The 10,401-nt window shown below is 36.0% G+C and overlaps 1 protein-coding gene across 3 annotated transcripts; it reads left to right on the forward strand.

The window, feature by feature from the left end:
* The first annotated feature begins 326 nt into the window (after window positions 1–326).
* On the forward strand, window positions 327–9,066 carry LOC132190279 (MADS-box protein SVP-like). Of its 3 annotated transcripts, none has more exons than XM_059605218.1 (9): window positions 327–460; window positions 712–906; window positions 5,673–5,751; window positions 5,850–5,911; window positions 5,997–6,096; window positions 7,399–7,440; window positions 8,010–8,051; window positions 8,127–8,284; window positions 8,774–9,066. In XM_059605218.1, exons 2-9 carry the CDS (start codon window positions 725–727, stop codon window positions 8,784–8,786), a joined length of 678 nt encoding a protein of 225 aa, XP_059461201.1. In that variant the 5' UTR covers window positions 327–460; window positions 712–724; the 3' UTR covers window positions 8,787–9,066. The 3 variants fall into 3 exon arrangements, with proteins under 3 accessions (XP_059461201.1, XP_059461202.1, XP_059461200.1); XM_059605219.1 differs by having other exon boundaries at window positions 722–906; XM_059605217.1 differs by having other exon boundaries at window positions 328–460; window positions 690–906.
* The last annotated feature ends 1,335 nt before the right edge of the window (window positions 9,067–10,401 follow it).

Consider the following 10,401-nt stretch of genomic DNA (forward strand, 5'->3'; position numbering starts at 1 on the left):
TTAATAATATTATTTTATTATTTTTGAAGCAGTCAGATAGGTAATTATGGTATGAAGTGATGGCAGCATTGATGTGTATGTACGGAAAAGCGATCATCCACACATTAAAGAAAGAAAAAGAGAAGCACATTATTTATTTTATTGCCCCCAGAAAGTACTGAAAAAATTAATAAACAAATCAGTTTTCATGGATCCTGGCTCTCTCCCCAGTCCCCAGTCACGCACACACAGAGGAGTATTTTCCCTTTTCCTTTTCTTTTTTTTTTTTAAAAAAAACTTTTTTGGGCAACATAAATGTAGAAAACCTGAAGAAAATAAAAATAGGGTCTGTTTAGCTATAAAAGGGAAGGCACCCTTTCCTTTCTTGAACACACAGCAACTTCCTCTTTCTCTCTCCAGAGTTTTTATTCTCCTAGCTTGTAATTGGTGACTTTTGGTCTAAAGCTCAGACCCTAACAAGGTAAAAGAGGAAAATCCCACCAATTCTGCCTCTGCATCGTGCAACTCTGCATGTTCATGAGCTGTAACTGTTGGGTTTTTTTTTTTTTTTTGGTCTTTCTGGGTTTTTTTTAGATCTTACTAGGGTTTCTGCTAAATTTGCCAAATTTAGCAGATACCCACCTTTTCCTGTGCTATTTTATGTTATGTGCATTTTTATTTTTTTATTTTGTGGGTGTGAAAATGTGAAGGGGTTCGTTTGAATTTGTGGAGGGATAAAAAGGATATGGCGAGGGAGAAGATCAAGATCAAGAAGATCGACAACGTGACGGCGAGGCAGGTTACCTTTTCCAAGAGAAGACGAGGGCTTTTGAAGAAAGCTGAAGAGCTTTCTGTTCTCTGTGATGCTGAGGTTGCTCTCATCATCTTCTCCGCCACCGGAAAGCTCTTTGAGTTTTCCAGCTCAAGGTATTTTATTTTTTATTCTTCTTCTTAATACTGTTCTTTTTAAGAAATCACAGTTCATTTTCATTAGCGTATGACTCTTCCAGCTGTTTTGGTTTCTGTGTGTACGTGTGTGTGTTTGAGAGAGAGAGAGAGAGAGTCTTATGGTTAAGTTAAAAGGTCAAGACCATCTCATCTCTTCATGTCAAGGAAAGCGAGATCTTTGCTCAAATTTCGGACGTGCTTTATTTTTATTTTTAATTATTTATTTATTTTTTATGATATACGAAGAAGAAACCTCTTACCTTAACAAAAAAACAAGCGTACTGTGAACTAGCTAGTTATAAAGGTTGTTACATATATAGGCGTTCAAGTGATTGAGAAATCGAAAGACCGGCCATGAAGTTTTATTTCCTTGGTCGTTTACATTGAGCTGTCTTTCATGAAATAACAGTTTAAAGCTTGCTTGTTGGTGGTAGCCACAGAAATAGACGTGTTTTGATCGATACAACTAACTTCTGGATGTTTCAGTCTTCATCCATGTCATAAAATTTTGTGGATCTTTACGTGTCCATGTTCATTTCTTCTCATGAAATTCTCTAATATGTGGTTTAATAAATTAATTTCGATGATCAATTAGATAGTTTTAGTGAGTAGACCATGTAGCATTCTCATCTTCTCATATATATCTTCGGTGGGGTATCTTGGAAAATAGCCATTTGGAGAAAGCCATGCGCAGTTTAGTGGTGGGTGTAATAACAGGCTAGAAAGGTGCCATTTATCCCTCTCCTTCCCCAACAACAAAAAGGGTCCATGTAAATTCATTTTAATTGTGTTAATAGGAAATGATTAGTTTAACTATTTAATTTATATTCTAAACACTTCTTCATGTTTGAGCTTAAACTTTCTTTAATTAGTAAGACCTAATACATGAAATACTTAATTGAAATGAGAGGTGAATGACACAGCTCAGAATCTATGCTCTGAAATTATGATAAATCACCATTGATTTCAGAAGCTTAAGGTGATAAAAATAGATGAATTTAATAATTTAATTTATCTTCTATCGCTATTAGCTTGGAAGAACTTTGTCAGTGTTACTTGATCGCGTCATTTTGATTGTTAGGAAGTGATTGACAACTCTTAGCTCATGATATTTGCTTAAGAGAAGCTGAAATTTTTTTTCTGTTAGAATATGCTCGAAGTAAAGAAATGGGGAACGGTGAGCCAGGAGGACCATAGAATAGCGGTCCCTAGTCCTCCTTTACAGCTAGCGGATTAATTGAGAAGACAGGAAACATATATGATTTATAGCTGTGGCTGGTAATTGATGGTTGATAAAACAGGCCTCTTAACACCAAATACTTTAAATTAATCTTTACTAAATACCATTTTTGCGTGTTTTAGCCCAAATTAGCATGGTCTAAGCTTGTTTTAGTTTTAGTTTTGCCCTCTTGGTGGTACAAATTTATAAGTGAACTAAGTTGGTCCAATTATAAACATGTTTTAATTAAGTAGTGGTTACAGTGTGAAAGCAGCCATGGAAGGGGGCCTGTACGTTTGAAAAACGAGTTCAATCAAATGAGAATATACTGATCATGAGTGGGGAAAATGAGGAACGATTATTGTTTCCAATTGAGTGTGTTCATAAGAAACTAGCCACTACTTCTAATGAGCTAATGTTGATGAGAGAAAGTAGTCTAATTATAAGATGGTTCAGTTTTGTGTAATGAAAATGACGTATTGGGAAGGAAAAAGAAGTCACTTGTTTTACATAAAAGCAAGAAATAGATAGAGGGATCGAAGATCAAAAAGTGCTTGGATGAAGAGTGGTTAAATAATTACCAGTCATCTGTTGAAGGATCTATCTTTAGATTGAGCTCAAGGAAAAAAAAAGAGAAAAAAGAAAAAAAGAAAAGAGATTCAATTAGTTTATCTTGTAAGAACTTGAGCTTACGACTTTCTCAATTTAATGGAGAGCAAAACAAAATAGGGGAAACTAGATTTTACCTCAAAATTATCACCATTTTGGCATTGGAATCGATCTTCAAAGTTTAAAAAGTCACACTTGGACTGCACAAAATATCTAACTCTGATGCTTAGCATCCATGCTAAAAGACCTTTTTTGGTTGGCACAGGCCACTCCCAAGGGGTTAGAGGGTGTCTGCCACACCCTTGGGGGGTTTTCGGGGTTGGCTTGGGCCTCCTCTTAACCCTTTGGGGGGTGATTTGGCGGCAACCACTTGGGAATTTTCGAGGTGATTTGGCCACCCCCAGAATCGACTTCAGGGGTGGCCGGACCCCCCCTCCCCAAGTGTGGTTCTGCCGCGTGGAGGGGAAGTTCTCTGCCACTTTCATTTTTCTAAGTTTTTTTTTTTTTTTTTTTTGTTGGTTGGTTTGTTTTTGTTATTTTTTAATTTATTTCATTTTTTCATTAGGTGTAAAGATGAGTTGATATTAGTACCCCTACAAAGTTTAGGAAAAATACATTTTACATCCCTAGGGGTATGTTGGGGCGAAAATGTTGCGTACCGTGCACACAATGTAAGATCCGTGTAACAAGATGAAAAAAATTAATGGAGGGTGCTAAACATTATGGTTAAGTAGTATATGGGGTTCGAATGTCACTTTTTTAACTTTGATAGTACAAATGTCCAAAAAAAAAAAAAGAAAAAAAAAAGGTACCTTTATTTTGCTGAGACAAATTAAAAGAAGATATCTTGATCTTGACATGGTTAAGACTTTTAAAGTTTACTTCCTTGGAACAGATGTTAGCTAATAATCATCAAGAGAATATTATGAAAACTTCAAGTTCTCGTTGCAATTTTTAGGTCCAATATTTGAAGTGTCAAATAAGTAGCATAAGAGTAAAATAATGATTTTACATTCTATATATACATATAAAAGAGGTTTTACCCTCGTGCTACAAAAATTTAACTTGGCTTTCCTTGGTCATCTAGATGCAACTAGTTGCCTAAACCATCTCCATGAATTGGCCCTTTGGTTGAGTTTTACAAAGATGTCTCTTATTAGGTGCTATCATGAATGCTTTCTTTAGCCAATTTCAACAGCTTCCTATGTCGTCAATCATCATCGTATCTCAACTTTATAAAGGATATAGCAGTCATCCTAACCTTAAAAGATTTAGCCAAAGTTGTTATATACTTAAAAACTCTATTTGGTAATGTATAAGCTATCCACTATCCATTTGGGCATGGTGACATGCTAATTGTTGGATTGGGCCTTTGACCATCTCATCTAAAAACCATTTGGTGTCTAGCGAGGGAAGCCAAATTCTTTTATGACATTCAAAATCGCACATCGCAAGGCATGTTCTAAGAGCCGTCCAAGTGAGCAGAGTAGCATTGTTGCATCTCAACACTAATTAACCTGGAAAGACTGTTTTTTACATGCATGAGGCTGATATTGGCATCACTCCTCGGTTGCCACTTTTCTTGGTTGACATAGATGACCCAAGGCCGAAATGAGGACAAGAGTAGCATTCACCTTTTTATTCTTCTGTTTTTTTGAAGTATTGAAATATTGATTAAATGTTTTTTTTTTTCCTAATCGGTTTAAGCTTTTGGGATAAGATAAGTGATGATTTAATGGTCACTACTCGCATATGCCATATAAAGTGCAATCTTCTATATGGTCTAATACGGGCTATGAGAGAACCTTATAATGGATATTGGATAATGGATAGTATCAAATTCAAAAATATTTTAGGAATATTGACAATGTTTTTTTGGGGTTAGAACCAAGATCAACACCTTATCTAGCTTCCAGCCTTACAATTCTTAATAGATGGATGGTTGGTTGTTAGGGATTGCCCGTTAATCTGATTAGAAAGTAGGTGATTTGTGTGACGAAACTTGTAATAAAATGGAAAATAAAGAAAATAGAAGAAAAAAAGAGAAAATTGGAGATAAGGATTTGTGGATGGTTTGGTGTTAAGCACTTGTGTCCGCCGCTAAGAATGAGCTCATTAGGGTTGCATTGTGCTCTTATTTCTTGATATTTACATTACAAATGACTTCTATTGATAAGAGAATTGGATTCTGATTTGATTACAATTATACTTGATATCAATTAATCTTAATAAACAAATATTTATTTATGATTAAGAATTTTTATCCTTATTATATATTCTAACATTGTGTGCTCCAACTGTTAGTTGTTGGTAGGTTGCTTGAATGCAACCGGTGTCTTTGTAGCTCGGAGCCTATATGGTTGTCGGCCCTTTTGTAATATTAGTTGTGTTATTTCTTATTCATCCAAAAAAAAAAAATATATTTGACCAGAGGTGAGGGGGAAAAGGACACTTATTGTAGGGCCGATCTTCCTTGTTGATGTAATGTCATTGCTTCGATGCTTGAGGAGCATAAATTGAAGTTCTAATGTTACTAGGACATAGGCCAATAGTGGATATTGTTCAATATCTATCATTAAATTCAGTAAACATGGTTGAGTTGCCATACATCAAGCCTTGCGTCTTAAGCAAAATTGAGTTCAAAAATCAAGCTCGACTGCGGGCTTCTTTAGCTTTTGAGAACGATATCAAAAGCCCTAGCTTAGGTTTAGTTGTTGGTTTGTTTCAAAAACCAGCAAAACCAAAGTTCTATTTGTAGTACAAACGTGCTTTATTTTATTTTTGAAAACAATATATGATCTTTGCTAACTATAGAACCCGACATTTACTTCACTTGTTATGTTATCTATCTTATATTTTACAAGTTCACTTCCATAGTGGGCAGCGTCTAACTATGGCCTTTTTTCATCTTGTGAAGTATGAAGGATATACTCGAAAGGTATAATCTTCAGTCTAATAGCCTTGAGAAAATGGGCCAACCGTCTCTTGAGTTGCAGGTATGTCTGAGGGGGGTCAATATATAGAACATAGTTGGTGGGGCTTGGGGTCTCAAGGGGAATGAAATAATCTAATTGTTTATAAATGGCTTTTTCAGCTAGAGCATGGTAATAACATCAGATTGAGTAAGGAAGTGGCGGATAAGAGCCAGCAACTAAGGTACGTATATTATTAAGTAGCTGCTAGAGGATCATTTTTCCATGTGTTTGCTGATACTAATTCCATTAATTACCTTTGACGATAGGCAGGCGAGGGGAGAGGATCTTCAAGGACTAAATTTAGACGAATTGCAGCAATTAGAAAAAAAGCTCGAAGCAGGACTTAGACGTGTGCTTGAGACTAAGGTTTGTGCTAGGCCTGCTAATTTCACCTGCCGGGTATATATATATATATATATAGGAAAAAAACTCAAAATCAATGGTTATGGTTTGCATCTTTATAGAATTAGTCTCTATGTTTTGAATTTTATAGGATAGATCTCTAAGGTTTGCTTTTAGATAAAAATGCTCCTTCAGCCTAACATTTCTAATGGAAGTTAACGTCATGTGACAGCTTAGATGGAGAAGGATCCTCTCCATTTCATTGGATCCTTTTCCATCTCATTTGAAATGGAGAGGACTGAGGAGCCAGTTCATTGCTTCTAGAGTGGCAAAATTATTAAAAAAATAGAATGACAATTTTGCCTCTTAACCAATGAAGAACCCGTTCCTCTCCATTTCATAGAGAATCTCTTTCCTACTTAGACACGCTTCTGCAAATGATAAGCATGAATGTGTGGGGGGGGGGGGGGATCATTCATTGGAGCAGCAGGCATAAAGAGTGATGTTAAATGATTGTTTATTTGCATAGACTCCCATCCTTAGTTGAAATGTATCAAATCGAGAAGTAGTATGGTTGTTGTGAAAAATGCCCCTTAATCATGCATGCATTATTGTTAATTGCAATTTTGCCTATTTTGATTTTGTGGATTTCTCCCCAATCTTTTGGTGTTGTATATCTGCCTGATCTACGTTGTTTCTTTTGCTTTTCTGTGCAACCAAAAGAAGGTATGTTTTGGCCTAAACGAACTCGAGTTGTGTAGCAGAGGTTGCAGTTCGGCAAGTCACGGTTGGTGGCTCGTGGCTCGGTGGTTCGTCACATGAGTCTCTCCGTGCGACCAACTTAGGGTGGCAGCAATCGGTTCGGTTCAGCTCGCAGTTCTTGGCTGCGTCGGCCCTCCTTCCATACGACAGACTTAGGACTTGAGACTTGGGGCTTGTGAGTTTTAAGTTTTGGCGAGGGTCAATTGCTGAGAGAGCGAGGAAGGGACTGATGTGGCATTGTTTTAACTATGTGGTGCACACATGGCTGTCTAACATGGAGTTTGTTAAGGCTGGAGGCAACGTGTGATTCTGACGTGGAATGTTATACACGTGTTGGCTGATGCGTCTAAGTCGTCATGTAGCATTAACTTCTGTTAGAACTTAGAAAACTTGATAGGACTGTTTTTATCCAAAGCAAATCACTGGGGTCTATTCTATAAAATTCAAACCTTAGGAGCCGATTCTATAAAAATGCAAGCTAAATTACTGGGACTGATTTTGTATTTTTCTCAAATACATATTAACAAACAAAAAAAATAACGTGGAGCTTCTTTTTTGTTTCAGGAAGAACGGATAATGACTGAGATTACTACACTTGCAAGAAAGGTTAGTAAATTGACTTCATTAGTGGTTATATATTACCAACATATATTACAAGAGTTTTTTTTTTCTTAATTAAATGATCCTTACCACACTTGATCGAAAGGAAGAGAGTAGGGAACAAAAACCGAAAAGAGTGGGGAGACATATCGTAACTTCTTCTTGGTCAATATACAATTAATAACACCGGGTCAAGCTAAACACAACGGCACGCCGACAAATTTTTTTTTTTTTTTTTTTAATATTAAAAAATTAAAGAAAAAAAAATTGCCTGTTAGCGTGCTTAAAATCACGGCCCAATAACACCCTATAAACTTTTCACCTGTTTATGCTCAAATTGTATTTATGTTCCTTGGATGGGGTGTGGAGAAGTTCAGTGAAAGTGATCATTTTAGTTAGGTTGGCAACTGGCAAACCTGCATTATTCTCGAATTCTCATCAAAGAGATGTGTAGGTTAGAATATATGTTTGGATTGATAAGAATCCTTCCTTCTTGAAGTCCTGAGAACCTCTAGTCTAACTAATTTCGCCAGTGCCTTCATTCATTTGCGTTCTTGCACTGACTACCATTGCAGGGAGCTCAGTTGATGGAAGAGAACAAGCAATTAAAACAGAAGGTGAGTTTCTTTTTTTAATTTCTATTTTTGCATGAAATCCCGAAAAAAATGGTGGGTGAGATTTTTGGATTGCAGATCATGGTGTCGTACAAGGGGAAAAGACCTGTTAATCTGGACTCAGACATAGTGATCCAGGAAGAAGGCACGTCATCAGAGTCGGTCAACAATGTCTGCAGCTGCAATGGTGCCCCTCCACCAGAGGATGACAGTTCTGATACATCTCTCAAATTAGGGTAAGCAAAGTTTTTTTTTTTTTTTTTTTTTTTTTTTTTTTTAACACGTTAAAAGAATAATGCTATATAATAATGTCAATATCTCACAAATATGCTATTATGCTGATGTAACAAGGTCTAGTAGTTATTTATTTTTAACAATATATTAGACCTTGTCCCGTCATTATAATGAGATATTAGTGCGGTAGCATTCTCATGTCGAAAAAAGTAAAGAGAAAGAAAGAGAGAACAATATACAAAGTAAGGGCACAATGTATATATTCAGGTACTAGTTTAAACCCTAATCTGGTTCATGAAAGTTTCCCATATTCTCATTAGGATCATACTGTGAAGGCATTTCCCACTACTTTTAATAACCAAAAATTTAACAAAAGGCACCAAACAGTCTTTTCAGAATGGATTTTATGGGTCAAATAAGGGCACTGCTGCATGCCTGTTAAGTTGTTCCTGATTGCATCTTTAAATGCTTTTTCAATGCATCTCCTGCAGGCTATCCCTTTAGGTGAAGCTGGTGGAAGACGGAGGAGACTCGTGTAATGAATAAGGCTGGATCCTGGTCTCTTTAAGATATTACCAAGTTTAACGAAATGGTACAAGCGACTAGAGAACTTGTTTTGTTTTTATCTCTTTTGGCTGGTGCTGCTCTTTGTTTGAGTATGCATATATGAATTCTCTAACTACTTTGACTATTTGCAATCGGCAACCTATATGTAAGTGCTAGGTTAAATAATTAATGACTTCGGGGGGTTTAATGAGCCTCTTGTTGCCTTTGCATGAGACTTGACATGGTCCCTTTTGTGATCTTTGTATGAGAGGATTAAATTATGAGTAAGCTAGGCCCCATCCATTCCTTGCATGTAATTACTTATCGATATATGTATATATGAAAGCTTCAAGTTCAACACCTTTGACTAATGAGCTATGGGGAAATTATACTTTACTATCTAAGTATACCCCCTTTTGTGTTATGTGTCTATATTCAAAAAGTCACATTCGACTTCTAATTATCTAACTTTGGCAAGTTAGATCGTTCATTGTTTTTCATCTCTTTTGGATTGAATGCCAGGCGCCTTTCACGACTTTTTACAACTTGAACTCTAAAAAACGTTCTTGAGAAAAATATGAAAAAAAAAAAAAGAAATGGAAAAGGTGGTCAAGTCACCCATTTGGGTATATGACGGTGGTTTAGCGTATATGATGGTGGTCTAGCTAATCTTAGGTCGCCGAATGGTTTTGGCTACCCTTGTTTGTCTAGCCTGAGGGTGACAAATCATCCACATGGGACATCAGGGTAGGGCTACACCTATGTGCCAGAATGGGTAGTTGATCGAAACCATCTTTAACGGCTTGTGATCATTTGGACTTATGGGAGTAGTTGGATTGGTTGCTCCTATTTGGTTATTGGGGGTGGTTTTATCTACCCATCGTTCTCTAGTTTTATGGCTAGCGAGTCTCTCTTGGTGCATTATCATTGTCTTGCTTTCCTATAAAACTTGTAGGCCTCGTACTTACTTTTTTGCTTTTGAGTGCAGAGTTTCTAGCTCGAATAAGCTAGTTTTCTTGTTTTAGAAAATAATAAGAGAGTTTGTTGCAAAAAGTTTTTAAGAGTTTTTTCTATTATTTAGAGAATGAACTGAGATTTCGGGAGTCTAATAATAATGCCATAAGGTGTACAATATCAACACTATATTAGTGGATGGTGGATCAAGTTTTACTTCATGGATACTAACTTAGTAACATAATTAGGGGGTGATGAATGATATATACATTCATATTTCCACACTAAGTAAAAAAAAAAAAAAATCAAAGAAAAAAAAATTTAAAAATCTAATTATATTGACCTTACATGCCACGAATGACCGGTTAGAACCTGTTTAGGCTTGCGTTTATAAAATAGAATTTTTAAGTCAAAAAAAAGTCTTTTGGGCAAAAGCTTTTGCCAAAAGTGTATTTTGGCAATTTTTAAGCTTTTGTATTCTTAAAAGTGCTTTTAATTTTTTTACCAAATGAATATTTTTTTTTTCTTTAAACGAACTTTTTGAGTGTTAAAAGCACTTTTAGACACCTCAAATGCAATTCCAAACAAATCCTTAGTCTTATCAAATTCTCATATCATT

Source organism: Corylus avellana, chromosome ca8 (genome assembly GCF_901000735.1).
Source record: "Corylus avellana chromosome ca8, CavTom2PMs-1.0".
Lineage (NCBI taxonomy): Eukaryota > Viridiplantae > Streptophyta > Magnoliopsida > Fagales > Betulaceae > Corylus > Corylus avellana.